The sequence below is a fragment of the Hyperolius riggenbachi genome, chromosome 1 (assembly GCF_040937935.1).
Source record: "Hyperolius riggenbachi isolate aHypRig1 chromosome 1, aHypRig1.pri, whole genome shotgun sequence".
Classification (NCBI taxonomy): Eukaryota; Metazoa; Chordata; class Amphibia; order Anura; family Hyperoliidae; genus Hyperolius; species Hyperolius riggenbachi.
Window position 1 is genome coordinate 422,890,328 of NC_090646.1, and position 21,086 is coordinate 422,911,413.

At 40.7% G+C, this 21,086-nt stretch overlaps 1 protein-coding gene across 1 annotated transcript in view; it reads right to left on the reverse strand.

Annotated features, from left to right (window-relative positions):
- Positions 1-13,333: 13,333 nt before the first annotated feature.
- Positions 13,334-21,086, reverse strand: part of LOC137518620 (guanine nucleotide-binding protein G(q) subunit alpha) — a 169,227-nt gene continuing 161,474 nt past the window's right edge. Inside the window, exon 7 of the mRNA XM_068236718.1 lies at positions 13,334-14,922. Coding sequence (XP_068092819.1) covers positions 14,732-14,922 — 191 coding nt within the window. The 3' untranslated portion in view covers positions 13,334-14,731. The remainder of the gene's footprint in view (positions 14,923-21,086) is intronic.

Below are 21,086 nucleotides of genomic sequence, written 5' to 3' on the forward strand. Positions count from 1 at the left end.
GACTTTTACGGGGGCAGAGGGTCGCCTTGCGTACTGAAGACCTGCTCGCGGTGAAATGGAGGGACAAGAGGGACGTTTACTTTCTGTCCACCATTCACACAGACACGACAGTCCAAATTCAACGGGCAACTAAGGTCATTGAAAAGCCCCTTGTCGTCCACGAATATAATGTCAACATAGGAGGGGTGGACTTCAATGACCAGAGGTTAGCGCCCTATTTAATGACCCGGAAAACAAGACGCTGGTATAAGAAAGTGTCTTTTTATCTGATTCAATTGGCAGTTTACAACAGCTTTGTTCTCTACAGTAAGGCTGGGAGAACTGGATCTTTCCTCCAATTTCAGGAACAGATCATTCTGGACATCCTGTATCCAGGAGGTGCCAGGCGCCCCCCCCCCCCCCCAGATGCAACTAGCCGACTGCATGGTAGGCATTACGCCTATCAGATTCCGTGTGCCCCAGGTCAACGCATCCGAAGAAAACGTTGTCGTGTCTGCAGCAGGACTGGAAGAAGGAATGACACCAGTTTTTATTGTCCCCGCTGTCCTGACCAGCCTGGCCTATGGGTAGGGCCGTGTTTTGAGAGGTACCACGAGCAGGTACACTATTAGAACCTAGGGAACTCCAGACACAGGAGTAGGCACACACTCAGTGGTCTTTTGCACATTGTCGCAGGGAGAGGAGAGGTAAGCTTGAAGACCAAACGGGCAAGCATAAAAGTGGGAAGAAGGATCGGTTTCCATGCTTGATATTGCTGATCTGTCCTGGGTTGGCGATATAAGATGGCATGTTTGAATTTCCCTTGAGTGTGGACACCCCCGGTTTATATGTGATTTGGGCCTATGATGATGCTTTAATGCCACACAGAGTCATCTCTATTGGCAGGCATAATGCTGTATACTAAAGTTCTGAGGCCCAGTCACATAAGTTGGTGGCTCACCCTGAGTGCAGGGTGGCACGGGGTGTCTCTCTCCTGAGGTTATCACTGCCATTGATGTGGAGGAAGATCTGCCATTGATGTGGAGCAAGGTATGTTTGCCATTCATTTTTCCTTTCAGCCCAGAGTGCATTACTTGTATACCCAATATAAAGAGTATAGCAGAAACTCCTAATACTGGCCATACATGTAATGATTGCAGAGACCCTAAAATGCCAAGACAGACTCCACAAATGACCCCATTTTGGAAAGAGGACACCCTAAAGTATTATGTGAGGTGCACGGTGAGTTCATAAAAGATTTTAGTTTTTGTCACAAGTTAGCAGAATTTTTTTTTTTTTTTTAACAAAGTGTCATTTTTCCGTTTACTTGTGACAAAAAATAAAATTTTCAATGACCTCACCATTACCCTCATGGAATACCTTGTTGTGTATTCTTTCCAAAATGGGGTCATTTGTGGGGTTTGTTAACTGTCCTGGCAAGTGGGCGGGGTGCTAAATTGTGAGAACTGTAAAGCCTAAAGGTACTCATTGGACTCTGGGCCCCTTAGAGCAGTTAAGGTGCAAAAAAGTGCCACACATGTGGTATCGCTGTACTCGGGAGAAGTAGTACAATGTGTTTTGGGGTGTATTTTTACACATACCCATGCTGGGTGGGAGAAATACCTCTGTAAATGACAATCTTGATTTTTTTACACACAATTGTCCATTTACAGAGTTATTTCTCCCACCCAGCATGGGTATGTGTAAAAATACACCCCAAAACACATTGTACTACTTCTCCCGAGTACGGCGATACCACATGTGTGGCACTTTTTTGCACCCTAACTGCGCTAAAGGGCCCAAAGTCCAATGAGCACCTTTAGGATTTCACAGGTCATTTTGCGGAATTTGATTTCCAGACTCCTCCTCACGGCTTAGGGCCCCTAAAATGCCAGGGCAGTATAGGAACCCCACAAATGACCCCATTTTAGAAAGAAGACACCCCAAGGTATTCTGTTAGGAGTATGGTGAGTTCATAGAAGATTTTTTTTTTTGTCAAAAGTTAGCGGAAAATTGATTTTTATTGTTTTTTTCACAAAGTGTCATTTTCCACTAACTTGTGACAAAAAATAAAATCTTCTATGAACTCACCATACTCCTAACGGAATACCTTGGGGTGTCTTCTTTCTAAAATGGGGTCATTTGTGGGGTTCCTATACTGCCCTGGCATTTTAGTGGCCCTAAACCGTGAGGAGTAGTCTGGAAATCAAATTCCGCAAAATGACCTGTGAAATCCTAAAGGTACTCATTGGACTTTGGGCCCTTTAGCGCAGTTAGGGTGCACAAAAGTGCCACACATGTGGTATTGCCGTACTTGGGAGAAGTAGTACAATGTGTTTTGGGGTGTATTTGTACACATACCCATGCTGGGTGGGAGAAATACCTCTGTAAATGGACAATGGTGTGTAAAAAAAATTAAAAAATTGTCATTTACAGAGATATTTCTCCCACCCAGTATGGGTATGTGTAAAAATACACCCCAAAACACATTATACTACTTCTCCTGAGTACGGCAATACCACATGTGTGGCACTTTTTTGCAGCCTAACTGCGCTAAGGGGTCCAAAGTCCAATGAGCACCTTTAGGCTTTACAGGGGTGCTTACAATTTAGCACCCCCCAAAATGTCAGGACAGTAAACACACCCCACAAATGACCCCATTTTGGAAAGTAGACCCTTCAAGGTATTCAGAGAGGGGCATGGTGAGTCTGTGGCAGATTTCATTTTTTTTTTGTCGCAAGTTAGAAGAAATGGAAACTTTTTTTTTTTTTTCCTCACAAAGTGTCATTTTCCGCTTACTTGTGACAAAAAATAATATCTTCTATGAACTCACTATGCCTCTCAGTGAATACTTTGGGATGTCTTCTTTCCAAAATGGGGTCATTTGGGGGGTATTTATACTATCCTGGAATTCTAGCCCCTCATGAAACATGACAGGGGGTCAGAAAAGTCATAGATGCTTGAAAATGGGAAAATTCACTTTTTGCACCATAGTTTGTAAACGCCATAACTTTTACCCAAACCAATAAATATACGCTGAATGGGTTTTTTTGATCCAAAACATGTTTGTCCACATTTTTCGCGCTGCATGTATACAGAAATTTTACTTTATTTGAAAACTGTCAGCACAGAAAGTTAAAAAAATCATTTTTTTACCAAAATTCATGTCTTTTTTGCTGAATATAATAAAAAGTAAAAATCGCAGGAGCAATCAAATAGCACCAAAAGAAAGCTTTATTAGTGACAAGAAAAGGAGCCAAAATTCATTTAGGTGGTAGGTTGTATGAGCGAGCAATAAACCGTGAAAGCTGCAGTGGTCTGAATGGAAAAAAAGTGGCCGGTCCTTAAGGGGTAGAAAGCCCTAGGTCCTCAATTGGCTAAAGAGGAAGTGCATAAATCTGGCAACCCACAGGAGTTCAGGAATACCAGGAACACCCTAAACCAAGAAATGAAAGCGACAAAGAGAGACTACTCCAACAAGCTGGATCTTAGTCTTCAGTCCAACAACATACGGCATGTCTGGAAAGGCTTCAGGACAGACACAAATTCTAAGCCCCCTCCTCAACATACACCCTCAAACATTGTACTAGCCGAGGAGCTCAACAAATTCTACTGTAGGTTCGGGGACCAATCCAACCACCCCGAGGGCCAGACACCCACATTCATACCTAGGGAATCCCCCCACAGGGAGTTTCCTTCCCCAGCTTTGGTAGCAGTCCAGGAGGCCGATGTACTATGGAACCTTTGGAAGCTCAACCCCAGGAAAGCCTCAGGCCCGGACAGCATACCCTCAAGTCTACTGTGAGTTTGTGTAAGTCAGATGGCCCCCATCCTCGCCTCCATTTTTAACAAACCCCTGATGCTGGGCAAAATTCCCCCCGGTCTTAAAAACAAAGATTACCATCATTCCAATTCCCAAACAGCCAAGAGTCACAGTTTCCCTAACACATCATGAAGCCCTTTGAAAGACTAGTACTCATCCATTTGAAACGCCACATCTCTATGCTCCTGGTTTCACTCTAATTTGCATATAGGGCAAAACGGGTCCACAGAAGATGCCATTAATTTCAGTGTGGTGTACATCACAGAACATCTAGACAGGCCCAACACCATATGCTAGAATCCTCCTCCTAGATTTCAGCTCTGCTTTCAACACAATTTATCAGATCATCCTGCACTACAACCTAGCACAACGCAGGTGTTGACATCACTCTATGTGCTTGGATCAAGGACTTCATTACCAATAGGATGCAGCTAGTTAGACTCGGCAGCTGCTCCTCCAGTGTAAGAACCACCAACACAGGCATCATTCAAAGGCGTGTGCTGTCTCTGATCCTTTTCTTCCAATACACAAACAGTTGCACCTCACCTGATGACTGTCTATGACATCAAATCAGCGGATGACACCACCATCCTTTGCCTCATCAGTGAAAATGGGGAAAACGCATACTGCTGAGAGATTTAGCGGATCTGCAGGAAGTGCAAAGATAACAAGCTTGTTCTGAATGCTGCAAATACTGTTGAACTGACCATGGATTTCAGAAGGAACCCCTCCAACACACTAAGCCCGGTCTCCATTGATGGCACCGAGGTCTCCAGGATACATGGTGTTTGGTACCTATGCATTACCATCACCAACTCTTTGATATAGGGCGTGAAAGCAACCATAACCCAAAGGAAGGCCCAGCAGAGGCTGTTCTTCCTGAGGCAACTGAGAAAGTTTGGAGTACTGTAGGAATTGCTCACCAAACTCTATACTGCCACTATTGAATAGGTCCTGTGCTCCTCCATCCTCATCTGGTACACAGGGGCAAATGCAAGCTACAGGCACAAACTCCAGAGTAATCCCTGCCACCATTGGACCTCCTCCACGCATCTAGAATAAGGTCCAGGGGCCCTCCCATTCCAGTCATCTTTTCACCCTCCTCCCCTCAAGCTGCCGCTACAAGACCATACCCACCAAAACTTCTAGGTATGGGAACACGTTCTTCCCCCAGTTGTCTCCTGAACTCAAGCCCCCTCCTGATTGTGATCTCCAAGACTTCACCCCCAGCATCTATGTCTCACACCTGATCCGAGTCCTTATGTAATCTTTTACCGTTTGTACTATGTCTTGCATTGTCATGTCATGTTATTTGCACTGTTAATTGCCGTGTGTACCACAAATAATTGCAGGTGTGGCACCTGTCGTACTTGGCGAAATAAATTTGTTTCTCATTCTCAGGAGGTACTTAAGCATTTCCATCTACAAAGGCTTTAGCATATACTAGTTCATTAATTTGAGTTTGGATGACAGACATGATTGTCATGAGGTCTCTATTGGCATATTACTGCATGCTATCAGAAGATATTGCTCTACCGACCCTTGATAATCAGTCCTCAAGGTTAACCATCTGATTTATCCATTATTGTATGTCTTATATTTGCATTGGTGTCCTGTAATGGTGTCTGGGGTGAAGTTTCAGCTTTAGATGTTGATTGTTCATCATCCAAGTATTGTGTCCAGTGTGTAACTATCTCACGTCCTTTTCATTATGATGAAACGTTGAGCTACTAGCTGTTTTTAGAGTGGATGTTGGTCATCTGTCCATCCATAGTCTCCTTAGCCCATTTCCAGTGTTGTACTACCCATTTTCAACACACTATGCATATTTGTATACAAGTTTTCAGTGTAAAAATGCAGGTGGTGTAAAAAAGAAGCAATTTTTGGGGGGTAAACAACTACAAATAATTCATTGTATGTGGACCAAACCATCGATTTACGTGTCCTCTCAGGTTCAATGTGTTTGTGTATGCAGAAAAACATCTTTCATACATCATTAGGTCTTCTATTGTAATAGCATTCACTCACTTCCAAGTTTTCTTGCTTTGTTCATGTATGATTTGTTCCAATAGCCCACATGTCAAATTGCACTGCTTCAATATTTGATGTGGACCTTGTTAATGGAGGCACTGCCCAAGCTGATGTGACTTAATTTGTGTCACTTTTAATTCCAAATATTTATACTAGGCATGTAGGTTATACATAGAATTAGGAAATCTTGTCCGAAAGCTGTGTATGTTTTTCTTTTGAATAACCGGTTTACGTTTAAACTACCAGTTTATAAAATCCATTATCTAGGCATAATTTTCTCATGCAAATGTGAATTCCAGTATCAATTTCATCAATGATAATGATGCAGTTTACAAAAAGATGCTTGCTACCAACCAAAAAGGAGGAGGGACACACAAATGATTTTACTATTGAGAGCAGAGAATTTTTCCTGGAAATAAAAAAAAAATAAGCATAGATAGCGCAGGTCAACGTTAATGCACCATTGAGTTATTTGAAAAGGGAAAATTACCATATCAATTTTCAACCTCTAACCATTTAAATAAATTATGCTAAAATTGTTTTCAGGGTCTGGTTTCTTTATGACCATTCATCATTAATAAGCCTCTATCTGGCTTACTTCTATTCATCCTGTACAAGTTCTGGTGAAAGCACAAATCATCATATAGGAGAAATATCACAAAATGTTCCACCTGCTTCTGAACATGCTCCTAAGGATCTTATTCGGAACAAATTCCACTGATAGCTTTCCCTATTAAGGCAACACACTTATTCATTAAAAAAACCCACTAGGGTGCAGAGAAGCTGCAAGCACATTCTCTTTTGACAGGAGGAAGACCACCTGCTTAACCACCACACTTGCTTTGGCAGGGAAATGTATGAAGGCAACACCATGAAAATGGAGTTAATATGTGGTTACCAAGTCTGCACTGATTTTCTCAAACGGTTTCCATTTTCTCTCAAAGAGGAGTGTAGGAGCCATCATAATTAAAACTACTGGTTACGGGCTCAGAGTAATCCATCATCCAGAGCAACGTGCATAATATTTACTCACCCTCCTCCCCATTTTGACCACACTTTTTCATGCAAAAGAAACACAGGCAGAACTTAGAATTTTAAGAATAGTTAAGTGCTCACACTCCCATGGGCAAGTTCCAGTAACATGCTTGGAAGAGCAGAGCAGATCAGATCAGTAACAGAAGAGGTGGACAAGACACAGGTTGCACGAGCAGACAATTCTACTTCGCTCCAGGTGCTTCCAGCACCACTCTCTGTGAAGGACAGTCAAGGCAGCACTTGCCGTTTTATGGTGGGGCACGATGGCTGCACTACTTATTTGCAGTAATCGGAGTGAGAGGAAATTTTTATGTGGTTGCATAATGGCTACACTTAAGTGGGTCATGGGGGTCACAATTATAATCCTAGTTGCTATGGGATTCCATGACTTAAGTCACACTCCTACTTCAGCAAAATATATGTGGGCTAATTGGCCCCAGTGTGTAATATGGGCATTACACTGAGGCCCTTTGTGATGTTGGAGGGGGGGGGGGGAGGGGGGGGTGGAGAAATGTTTTTTTTATATGTGTATGTATATACGGTATATGTATGCTAGTTGTGTGCACTGTGCAAGGAGGTTAGAAACACTTTAAGGGTGGGATCACACTTAAGTCCACCACAAATGCTTTCTGTTTTAAGTATGTGTTTTCTGCTCAAGTCACCCAGCAATGAGCTGACAGCAGCTGTCAGCAATGAGAATCACATGCAGTTTCTGAAAAAGTAGTGTATGAGGCAACGTTCTTTTTACCCCCGCATGCAGGAACCACACTGCGGTCCAGTGATTAACATGTGCTGTCACATCTGGAGTGTTTCTGCATGTGTGGAAAACCCAAACATGATCCCTACCTAAAGGTTTTCACCACTATCCCCATTTGAGAGAATATCCTTGTCCAACACAGGAAATAGGTATTCGTGTCATTCAAATTGGGACAGAGAAAGCTCAAAGAAATGTTTTGTTTTTCCCCCTTGTTGTAGTTTAGGTGTAGTTATAAATCCTCACGCACTCCAGGGAGTAGAAAGTTCAAAAAGTTTTTATTCAGGCAATATGGTAGCAGGTACAGAATATAAAATGGATAACATGTTTCAGACCATGCGTCCTTAGTCCCCTTGCCATGACTAATGCTGGGGATACACGGTACGTTTCTGTACCGTGTATTGACCAGCTGATAATATTCAGCTGGCCCGATCATGCCGCTCAACCCGCGCCCGCTCGATTCCCGCCGGCGGACAATGGCAGGGAATCGAGCGGTGATAAGAAAGCACCGGCGGGGACAAGCGGCAATCGATCCGCGCGGACGAGCGGGGATGCGCCGGCACATAAAACAAGCCGTGTATGCACGGCACAGCCATTTTATATGCTGTACCTGCTGTTGCCTGAATAACAACTTATTGGGCTTTCATACATCCTGGAATGCATGGATTTTGTTTGGGGGTCTATCTACTGCAGTTTGATATCCAGCACCTCCCAATCTCCAATATGAAAATGAACAACATTCTCAAATGCATTTCAAGGCTTCACTTTCAAAATCTCATTGTGTCTATAAATTTATTAGAAATAAGCTAACAAGTACAGTAAGTTAAACACAGCTGTATACTTGGAAGAGCTGACAATCCTGCATAAATAAGTGCTTGGTATGTACCCTTGCAAGTATAGAGATATGTACAGCAGATTATATAGAAAGCGTACATTGGATGGCAATGGAAATTTAAAACATAAAATCAGCAGTTCAAGAACATTAATTCAAATTTTAAACTGGACCTACGATTTTCATTCCAAGTTGGCATGTATAAATTGTGGTTATATCACAATATTCTATTAAGGAACTATATGCTTCTCTATCAAAAAAAGAAGCTCTTGAACAACTTGACACAGCTCAAGAACAGCACTACAGGAGCTTTCTGAATGAGCAATGCCATTTTTGAGATGTGGACTTTGCATGCAGGAGAAGAAGGCATATGCAGAAGATATCAGGAAGATCCTGGACAAAGCCTTAGGAGAAAACCAGTCTTGCCTGCCCCCATATTAACAGAACCACAAAGAGTGGAGTATATCAACCATAGATGAGTAAGTTCTTGCCAATCTGAATCAACTTCCTTCTCCTAGGTTTAAAGGACAACTGAAGTGAGAGGGCTATGGAGGCCACCACATGTATTTCATTATAAGCAATACCAGTTGCCTGGCAGCCCTGTTGACCTATTTGGCTGCAGCAATGTCCAAATCACACCAGAAACAAGCCTGCAGATAATCTTGTCAGATCTGACAATGTCAGAAACCCCTTATCTGCTGCATGCTTGTTCAGGGTCTATGGCTAAAAAGATTAGAGGCAGATAATCAGTAGGGCTGCCAGGCAACTGGTATTGCTTAAAAGGAAATAAATATGGCAGCCTCCATATCCCTCTCACTTCAGTTGTCCTTTAAAATTACCCCACAGTAACGGTTTAAACTTTTACTGTTCATGTAGTCTTAGATTTACCCAGCAAGAGTACAGTAGTTAGTTTTTCTCCCAGCATACTGGTTTAGCCAGCAGCTTTCATAGTGTTTTCCTGCAGTGGCCTTAGCAATCCTAGGAACTCCCTACACAAAACTGTCATTACAATTTGCAAAAACTTCCCAAAAACTTTTCAGGACAACAACATTAGGCATACAGCAGCCAAATAAAATAAAATAGCTTGCGCTGACTTAACTCACCACAAAGCCAACACATAAAAAGCTTTTAGACATCGGAAGGAAGTAGTGCAAGCTTCATCTTCCAGTAACATAGGCTAGTTTTGTTTAAAACTTAACATGCAGCTTCTCTCCAATTCTGATATTTACAGACCTCATCAGGAGTTATTTTACTACTTCTAATAACTTTGCCTAATAATGCATAAGTTAATTCCAATGGGAACTCCGGTTCTTGTTTTGGCAGACCTCATCACTGGAGTACATTTATTTTAATTTTCAACATGTCTCTTGTATTTTAAATTTATCATGCAAATTAAGATTCATGACACAAAGAAAGCATAATGCATCACTGTTTAATTTGATACTAAACAATTAAAAAAGTAAAACTTCCAATTGTAAGCCAAATTAACTAAAATGCTGAAAAAAGGTTTGATTATTAATTCAAAAAAAGTGTATCACATCCCAGCATCGGTCTTCCATCTAGCTTCAACTGTGGCAACAAGATGACATCCCGGAGTAACATATTAAGAGCATAGCATAACAAAGGAACCCACATACATCGAAAGTGTGTAGGTTTTCTTAAATTCACATATAAATATAAACACCCAGAAGCACAATTTGTGGATCTTTGGTTGGATGTATAATCGAAACATACTTTTTAAATGGCATCAATATTAATAGAACTTGAGGTTTAGCTAAACCAGTATTTTAAGAGCAAATACACTTCTAAAGTGCTCTAACTCCATTCAATACTGTTCCTCATCTGTCCATTACATACGACTGTCCATGGTTAAAGGACTGCAGAAATTGGCAGCTTCAGTGCTTGGGTCTAGCAGCTGGCAGAAGCATTGCTAAGGCATAGTCAATCACACACCCTTCAGCCAAGAGCTTGAATTCTTGAGTATGGATGGCAGGATCTCCATCATCTTGAATGGGAAGCCTGGTATCCTTAAATAAACAAAAACTGCATATTAACAGTACTCCATTCTGAGATCAGGTGCTGAAGCTGCCAGTTTCTGTAGTAAGGTATGGAGACAATTCATTCACGGAGGAACTAGGGAGCACAAAAATATGGAGTCAAGCACCATATAAAAGTGTACTTCACCCTTACCTAAAACCCATAAAAACCAAAACATGGAGTTAAGATTTTTATTGTGTGTGGCGGCATGTTTCCCATTAGTGATGCAGTACCAGAAGGGAAGGAAGAGCATCAAGTTGTATACAATACAGGCTTGCAGGTGATCAAAGCCATATCCTGCAGCTCTTGAGAGTTTTTTTCCTACTTGGACTCATACCACCCCAAATCCCTGCATTCTATATAACAGTATAAAAAAAAAAATCTTGCACATTTAGAGAAATATATATACGTCACTCACTAAAGTGCTGAAAGGACCAGCAATGCATTAAGTAATGCGCCCCTCCCCCCACACATTTTCCTCTTCATCTGCGAGGTAATGTGTCAATATTACTTAAAACAATTACAGTTTGAACACCAGTACGTAAAGAGTCTGCACTTAAAACATGTAATCCGTCCTTTCCAAAGCAGTACAGCGCATTAGTTTTTAATTTGTTATCATGGTTATTTATTTAAAAAAAAAAAACTCAAGGAAAATTGAATTCAAAAGCATATATCTTACAGTTTCCTTGTGCTACCAACAGTCAGGTTCCCATGCAGGACATTCAGTAAAGCACTTAATTTTGGCAAGTATTAAAGAAAAATAAAATAAAATAAAAACACCACGTTCATTTATTTTTGCCTACAGCTTTGGATTTGAGGCACCAATGTCTGATGTGGAGTTTTGTAAGGCATGACAATAAAATCTGGGAACACCGATACATTCTTCATGGCACCCACTGTGTGTTCATTTAAGTATTGTGCAAACAAGGGGTACAGTGATGATGAATTAGAGGGGGAAAAAAAGGAGGGGGGAGGGGTTTGGGGATATTTTAAAAATGCATTGGTATGTTATACATTTTGTTCGTTTACCAGAAACCTTCATAACCATAAGTTTGACATACAGTAGAAATGTATGCTCGCAATGGGCATTTGCAGGAAATAATGTACAGGAGTTTGATTGGAAGAAACATTGGAAAAAAAAAAAGTCATAACAGCTGAGTTGCTGCATCCAAATGGGTTTTTTCGTGCCTCTGCATTAACTGTTGGGCCAGGACTTTGCAGAACTCCCTATACAACGGCATATTTATGTCATTCTATAATGAGATAAGAGCTGCAAATGACTTGGTGCATAGCAATCATCCCCCTCCCCCCCGAACCCAAAACAAAAACTACATACTAAAATCTTGTGAAGCTTCAGTGTCAATTTTTCATTTCTGTCACAGCATCATTAAAAATAAAATAAAACAAATATATATCTTCACTGACTAGAAATTCAACAATGGTGACAATTATATACATTACAAGTGTGCTAACACCTTGTATAATATACTGTACGTAAGTGATATACTTGGGTTTGTTATGCATCGAAATACTTTTTTTTTGTTTTTTCTTTTTGCAAAAAGCAATAGGTGTGCAATTAGGACCATAAAAAAGTTTGGATTAAAATATATAAATGCTTTTTAGCTTTTTCTTAATGGATTTTTTTTACTACACAAAAATGAAAACTAGTTACATGTTCTCCAGGTAATTCCATAGATTTCAAATAATTATTAATCCTTCTTTGACTGTAAAGGTGTTTTTTTCCCAACAGTTTTCCCCCTTTTTGTGCTAATAGGTTAATAATTAACCATTTATTGTATGAAACTGGAATCTTGAACTCATATCAGGCAACAAAATAAACATTAATGGTGTCTCTAAAATTCAGATTCCCAAAATTGCCAATCAAAAACCGCTTTCTTCTTAAAAGACAACCATTGTAAATGTATCTCTGTTCAGAAATATTTCTTGTAACAGCTGTTACTACTGGGTACCAGAGTAACACTTTAAAGTCAATATTTAGATGGAGATAAAGATAACATCCTTATCAATAAGCTAATAAATTGTACATTCTCAGTTAAAAAAAAAAGGAAAGAAAACAAAAAAGTAAGAAAAAACAAAAACATTTTTGAAATGTGAATAAGCTATAAGACATACAATACAATTACATAGATACATATTTATCAATACAGCACATTCAGTCTGCCAAAAAACTAATGATTACAAAGCCAATATGGATGCTGCCATATACATATATAAATATATGTGTGTGTAAGTATAATATATATATATATATATATATATATATATATATATATATATATATATATATATATATATATATATATATATATATATATATATTTACACATACACACATAGAAAGAGAGAGATGTATGTACAATGATTATAGCATTTATAATTGCACTATACCTACAAACAATTTTATTTTTAAAGTTTGTTTTTAAGTATACCTGATAAATTACATTTGTATTTTGAGAGAGCAGAATAGGGAAACTTTGGGCAAGGGAGTCAACTTTCGTATGTAGGATAGTAAATCAAATATTTAAATCTTCCGGTGTCTGGCAGACAGAGGCAAGTCAGGACCGAATGGGTTAAATGTCAACGTCTAATCAGAGTTCACTTGATTTTCAGTCCCTCTCTACATTCCTGAGGCAGCGGCTTCAGCAATCACAACTGTCTCCCATTCTGTGCTGCATAGCAATGAATACATGGCCCAAGTCTCCCTCCTCAAAGCTTGGGGGAAAAAAAACCAACAGATGGTTAATGGTGAATGTGGGGAGGGAAGGGGGAACCAAAAAACAAAAAAAATTAAAAGCAATGTGAAAAAAATTTGAACAATCAGTCTGTATCTATGCCTTTAATTCTTAATAATGGTCTAATACTTTTTGACCTGTTAAATGCATGAGTTTACAATAGCAGCTTCTGAAATACAAAGATCCCTGGCTGATTTGTGTTAGGAAGTTTCCAACTACTTGAGTTTGGCAGACCAACATACTTTATGATGATGCAGGATCTTCGAGGTGCATCATTTCAAAGATAAAACATTGTGGTAGGTATTCAACACCTCAACGCGCCATGCAGGGCTTCAGGATTTTTTGTTCCAGAGACAAAGCTGCCTGCGCAATACATGCATTGTTTGGCAAATAGGTGGAATACTAAAAATGAAATACCTATTGTATGACATGAAATGGCTTATTTGGCAGGCATCAGATTAACTTGGAACCTAATCAGTCAGTTTTGGCAATTTGTCTATGTACAGTACAAAATAAGCCAGATTTGGCAACTGGTTACTGGTTTTGCACAAATTATTCAGTCAGCTCTATAATACCACTGTAAAAATCATAAGAAATACAATGCATCTGTAGAATCAAAGACAATGCATTAAGCTGGGGGAAACCATGTAGTGTACATGACATTTTGGATGTGCAAGTATAACATAAAATACCATCAAAATTATACAGACCATACTAAAGTGTAAAAATAAAATAAAAAATGGCACGCTGAGTAACCAACAAAATCCTCCATTTTTTGTTTTTTTAGTCTTGGTCATCTGCCATTTTGGCTGTCATCATTATGTGAGGATGGCTAAGGACTGAACTCATGTACCTAATGCTTGATATGAATTCTTTCGGTTTTACCTCAAAGTGACAAAAGACAGTACCAAAAACCAAATCTACTTTATACATGTCAATAATTTAAAAATCACAGTATCAATACTTTTATCCTTCAAAAAGTATATAAATTAGCAAAGATGATGGCTTGAAATTTAAAAAGAAAGGAAAATAAAATCAAACAAAAGTAATGCCTAATTGTTTACTAGTTTAAGCGGCTGAAAAAGGGATTATTGTAGGGGAGACCTTAACCTAAAACGTATTAAAATACTTAAAGAAGGAGCCTTAGAGCATCATGCACAATGGAAAGCATCCTGCTCTGTCCTTCAAAATCAAAAAGGCAAAAATGAAAGCGGCCCTGTGAGTGCACGACTTACAATTCAAAACACAAGTCGTTTTCTCCTCGAAAATGGTGCTGCAAAGTTACAGCAGCTGTTTGTTTTTCCTCCATATAGTTTAAATAAAATCATAATAATAAGTACTACAAACTCTGCAAACGGTCACAGAGTTCAGGACGGCAATAAATTAGTATTATGCAAATTGTTTCTTTTCCTCTCTTATAGATAATACAGTCCTTCTTGTATTTCTTCAGTGGCCCAAAAGGGGATTGGGAAAACTAGCAGGCACAGTTAGACCAGGTTGTATTCCTTCAGGTTCAGCTGTAAGATAGTGTCCTTGACTGCAGCAAAGACGAAGCGAATGTTCTCTGTATCTGTAGCGCAGGTGAAATGAGAGTAGATTATTTTGTCACTGTCTGGATTCAAATCTACGAACATCTTTAAGATGAATTCTCTTGCCGCTTGTGCATCTCGTTGGGGTCCTAAGAAAAATTATGAAAGGAAGTAGATACACAGATTGTAAAATATGTAAGCTCAAACAGCAATGTTATTTTAAGTAAAAGACACCCCAGACAGGTATTTGTAATATTCTGAAACTCCATTCAAACGGCGTGTAGAAAAAAATAGGTCTTCCTGGAATTGTCATTTAACTGCATTTCTTCCAGATTATTTAGGAATATGTGAACTGAAATGCCCCAACGAGGCTGAATAATATTGTTCATGAGCAGGAATAAGAATTTACCGTACACACTAGAGTATAAGCCCACCTGTGGATAAGCCGCCCCCGCCATGTATACTCCTAGCCTCCCCCATGTAAGTGATGCAGAATAAACATTGAAAGTGTGCCTGTATTTACAGTTACCTCTCCTCATACCTGGCAGCCATATTCCTGTTTCCCTTTCAACTCTACTCGGTACTATAGGTGCAGGCTTCACTGTCATGTAACCACAATAAAGTTTCTAGTCACTAAATCCTGCTACACTGCTGTGTATTAAAAAGAAATGAAGCAGCTGGTGTCAAATGGGATCATAGTTATGATCTGACACTCTGAGGCCCTTTTTTAAGACAAGAAACCACTTTTATAAAAGGAAGTAAACTAGGCATGTGTGTTAATACCCGCGTCATGATTTTTCTAATGATTTTCCTGATAACCGGCAATTTGAGCAACGAGTGTTCTTTTCAGCAATCTCACGACACGGGTACAGGTGCGTGCCCGTACAAGTGTCATTTAGCGTTGCGCGACAATAACTACCATCACGGCAGATCTGTAAGATCCCTGACTACTCCCGTGCAAAGTACCGTGATCACTTGAAGTCTCATTCAAGCCAGTCTAGTGCCGTCATGCATACCCGTCGGCTGGAAGATGGATTGGGGAGCACTCGTCAGGGAGACGTCGCTGGATCCACCTATTTGGGTCATGAGGTGAGTATGTAGCTTCAGGATGAAAAGAATGCAGTCTCCAGTTAGCTTTGTGCAACTTCTGAGTTGCTGTAAAGTGAAACTGCAATGGCATACACAAAAGTACCAGCATCATCTAAACAGTAAAGCTAGCCATACACTTATTGACTTTGTGTTAGATCGACCTGTAGATTTGAGCCTTTACATTTTTGGCTGTTCCACTTATGAAAATGTATTAGTATTGGGCTGAAAATCTAAATTCTATCGATTAAGCAGGATGGAAAATTTCAACTTCAATCAATTTCTTCTTGGGGAGCAGGGGCGTAGGAATAGGCCCTGCAGCCCCTGCGCCCGCGGGGGGGCCCGGCCCCCCCCCCTGGGGCCCGCTTGGGGCCGTTTTGTGGGTGCTGGAGGGGTGGCAGCATGAGGGGAAAGCCTTGCCCACAGTCGGCGGGGAGAGGGGTAGTTCCCCCCTCTCCCTCACCTCGGGGTTCTCCCCTCTGTGCTCCCCTCCAGCTCGTAAGTGTCTGTGGGGCTGTGGTGGGCAGCGAGCGGCGGGCAGATACATACCTGCTTCCGTGCGTTCCATCGGAGACTTCTCCCTCTAGCGGCTGACGTCACTTCCGGGGGGGGGGGGGGGGCCCGCTCAGAAAATCTGCAGGGGGGCCCGGTGGGGCCTAGTTACGCCCCTGTTGGGGAGGCATAATTTTTTTGTGTGATCAAACTAAAAAATAGATTTTTCCATTAACTGATCAATAAAGACTCAATGGAAGTCTGGTTCGCTTAATGTTTCACTGTAATGTTAGCCACAATTATGTCCTCTGTTCCCACTGCAGACATTCTGCCCTGAGAGCTTACTTACTATAATACTTCTGAATTTTCAGAGGCAGCATAGCATAACAGATTTGGAACACCCAAATACTCCATCATTTAACACTAATTTGGTTTGGATATGGGCATCCAGAAAGATGCTCGTTGTTAAAAAATTAAAGTTTTGCGTCACTCATTAAGGATCATGAGCATCCGGGAGAATTTGCAAAACAACTATGTTGCACCCACTGGAATGCTACACATCATTCTGATAAAGTGCTGAAGTGCTGCATAGAGCACGTCTACAATTATGCCTCTGAATTAACTGTTCTGGAGAACAAGTGATTCTGCAACTCCGCTAAATTGACCAAAGACTTTCACAACCATTAGACTTATGCATATCCTGTTAAAGTGATCCCCACCCTGTTCAGCCACCTCAGCTCAGGAACCGGCTAACTGGTAAGATACATTGCCAGCGCCAGAAAAAAAAATCCAACAAAAGTGAGAGACCGTATTAACTAGTCTCCTCTTTATAGTATGCTGCTAGGCCAAGCTGAACATAGGCGCTTAATTTGAATCCTTGTGCAGATTGTTTGATACTCCTCCCTATATTGCCTGATGAAGCGGGGTTGAACCTGCGAAACGCGTTGCATTTCTTTTTGGAGTTCCTAATAAATGTGTTTGACTGTCTGAATCGCAGTCGTTGTCGTGTCTGCTTGAGGGAGGTAAGACCACCACTTCCTCCTTCAATTTTGCCATTTAAGTTGGTTTTTAAGCTCATTTAATCTAATCTTATACTTTTGGCGCCTCTGTTCATTGTATACAATGCATGTCTAAACAGGGACTGCTAGGTATGCTAAAGATACAGCGATGCTTGGATCCAGCTGTACATGTTTCCTAATTCAGTAAAATAAGTGGTTTTAATTGAGAAGTTGTCTCCTTGTCTTCCAGGGTGGCTAGCACATGAGAGAAAAGGGAGGAAAATACAAAAAGGCCTACCTCCGCGGTTTGGGGAGAATCACTGTCTGCAAGACTTTTCTGTCCAAAGCAAAGTCCTGAGATGATAGGATGTTTAATCTGTAGTGCTTCACAAAAAGTAGAAGGAAGCCCAGGTAGCTGCTTTACAAAATGTTCTTAATGGATGCCCCTGTTCTCTCCACCCAAGAAGTGCAGGGAGATCTTGGCCAGCATGCTGCTCTTGTGGCTAAATTTTGCCCACCTTTCATAAATGCAAATGCAATCCTTAGCTCTCCTTGCCACAATGTATTTTAAGCATGTAGGCCTCCATTTTGGCCACAAAAAATTAAAGGTACAGACTTTCTCCAGTCCTTCATTGCTTCTAAATTAAATAACCCTTCTCACATCTAATAACTGAAATTTTCTTTACTTTTTATTAGTACGGTTTTGACGAAACAAGGGAAAATACATTTCTTTTGACCTATAAAAACAAGTAGATGCATTTGGCCAATAAGTAGGATTGGGTCTGACCCCTTACTCTATCCTGAAACACTAATTAAAAAAAGAGTCTCTAAAGCTAACCAGTGAGTGAAAAAGGTAACCATTAATTACAGTTAGGAAGTATTTGATCCCCTGCTGCTTTTAGTGGTTTGACTAAGAAATGGCCAGTCTATATTTGTACAGAAAAACATAAAAAAATAACCCTCGAAAACCCAGTGCCTTAAAGTTAGAGCTTGATGTGCATTGTAATGAGTGAAATACGTATTTGATCCTCTATCAAAAGCTCATGATTTCAGATTCTCAGGTGTCTTCACTGTATGGAGATTACCACCTTGTTATAGGACCAGTATAAAACACGTTCATCAATTACATCCCAAATTAACCACTATTGCCAAAAACAAAGAGCAGTCCAAGGACATCAGGGACAAGATTGTAAACTTGCACAATGCTGACTTGGCCTTCAATACTATCACAAAGATGCTTGGTGAGAAGGTGACAGCTGGTGCGATTATTTGCAAATGGAAGAAATACAAAAGAACTGTCAATCTCCCTCCATGAGGTGAGGTTCCATGCAGGATCTTACTCATTACAATGCACATCAAGCTCTAACTTTGGGGCACTAGTTTTAGGAGGATGCTTTAGTTGTTATTCTTCTATCTCTCACATATACAATAAACCTACCTTTGCAATTATTGACTGGTTATTTTATGGTCAGAGGGCAAAAAAGTAAAATCAGCAGGGGGCAAATAAAGTAAAATTAGCAGGGGACCAAATACTGCTTTCCCTCACTGTACTTACCTCAGTGGAGGGAAGCCTTTTTACTGACCCTCTAACGCCACAGCTGCTCCCCAGGACCCTCTTCACAACCAGGATACCCCCAGTGTACAAGCGTGGCTGCACTGTGCAAGTCAAGCACAGCCTCCACCTATGCAGTAGCATAGAGCTGCTCTTGCACAGAGGAAAAGGCTGTTCCACAAGTGGCTCCGTGCTACGGCACAGGCTCAACTTGCACCTTCGTAGTACGGCCTGTTTCCACTTGTCAGGAAATCTGTGCAGTGGACGGTGCAGAAAAAAATCTGCACAGCAGAGCCAGAATTCACACACTGCAAGGCTAGTGTGCGATTCGCGTGTAATGTATTTAATAGGAAATTCGCATGAGTTTTCGCTATGCGAATTTTCCATGCGTATTCGCATACGTTTTCGTGTATTATCAAAGTAAAAGCACATAGGCACTGACATGGTTAAAATTGCATACTTACAAACAGATGCGAATTTTAACGCAAATTTTTCACATTAAAATTCGCAAACGCGTATGAATTCGCATCCACATGCAAATCTGTTTATGCGTTTTCCTGCAAAGTAATAGCACCGCACTAATGGAAATGAGCCCTAAACCACCCTGTAAACATTCTAAAATAACTAGGATATTAGCGGACCAGAAACCCTTCTTTAGCTTCCAAAGAAAAAAACAACAGTTTTTTCCCTGGGTTGGGAAAGAGGCTTGATACGCCAATAAACAAGTTTTAATCCAGTGAGTATTTATTTATCTTGTGTGATACCAACTCCTGGCGCAGTCTGCACTATCTCCTATCCATTTCCTAAAAGTGTGAGCTGTTGACCCGCCCCTGAAGGTGAGGTAGGAGGAAGGAGGAGAACAGCGCTGTGGTGGAGGAGTACGTTGGGACTGCATGCAACTACCTGACTTAGCAACCAAATCCACCTGAGCCTCTCGGCTGCCTGGCAGTGTGGGATTCATTGCAGCAAAGGGGAGTGGACATTGTCTATCTATATGCACTGGACGGCGGTAAGACTGTTGCATTTAAAGCGCCAGGATAACCCTACTTTCTTGTACTGTATCTTTATTGGAGCCTGGGAATTGGCTCTTATCCCTGGCTGCTAGGTTCATCTAGCGCCGCAGTGAATTTACTTTTTTCTTGTGCCTGTGGATATTACCTGCTGCATGGGTTCCACTTGCGCACTGTTGGAAAGCCCTGAGAACCTCTAAGAAACGGTTTAGTTGGGCTTTAATTCTATAACTGTAAATGCTAGGACAAACAGACTGCTAGGGTAATTGCACCGCAATCACAGTAAAATAAGTAGTTCTGTTCCACCCCTAAATCTTGCACGATCCAACACACAGAAAACAAATGGGGTTTTATAGGAACAGTTCTCTATTTATTCTTCAATCACATAGTCTTCAGGGATTGCGGACAGGATGTACAGCTACAATCACAGAGTTCCAATTCACATCATAAGACTGCCTGACACGTGTTTCACGGACAAAAGCCGCTTCCTCAGAGGCACACTGTATACAAACATCTGTATAAAAACAATATACACCAAATAAGTCACATAAATACCATAGAAGATCTATGCACATGTCGAGGTTAAGGGGCCATAAGAACATAATTTAAGTCATCTTACCAGCTGTGGACCAAAATATCTGTAGGGCTGCATTCTGTATAAAAGTGTGCGAAGATTAAACTACAGGCGTAGGTATATACAAATAGATATTCCACCCTCACATATAAAAGACCAAGTCTTCCTTAGTACCGTGCCAGATATAAAACAAGCAAAACTCCCCCACATAGTGCCATATGAATATAGTGTGCTAAATACACATTACCAGTCACCACATAGGATTATGAAATCCCACACAGAGAAACAGATTGTCATATACCTGTAAGTAAAGTGTACTAGTTGCATGCTACCAATCACCACACAGGGTTAATAAATCTAACACCAAGGAACAGATACCCAGTGTCCACATTCAGATATAGCATGTACCTATAGTACATAAAGTGCACACTCTGGAGATAGAACTATGCATATCCGTGTACAAAATGTCAGCAAGGAGGAAGGTCCGCTGGACCAAAAAATAAAGGCATCATCCACTTGTACACTAATCTAGCTTACATATGTGGCCTAAACAGAAGTGTGCAGGTCATACATAGTGAACCAACACAATCTAATACATGCA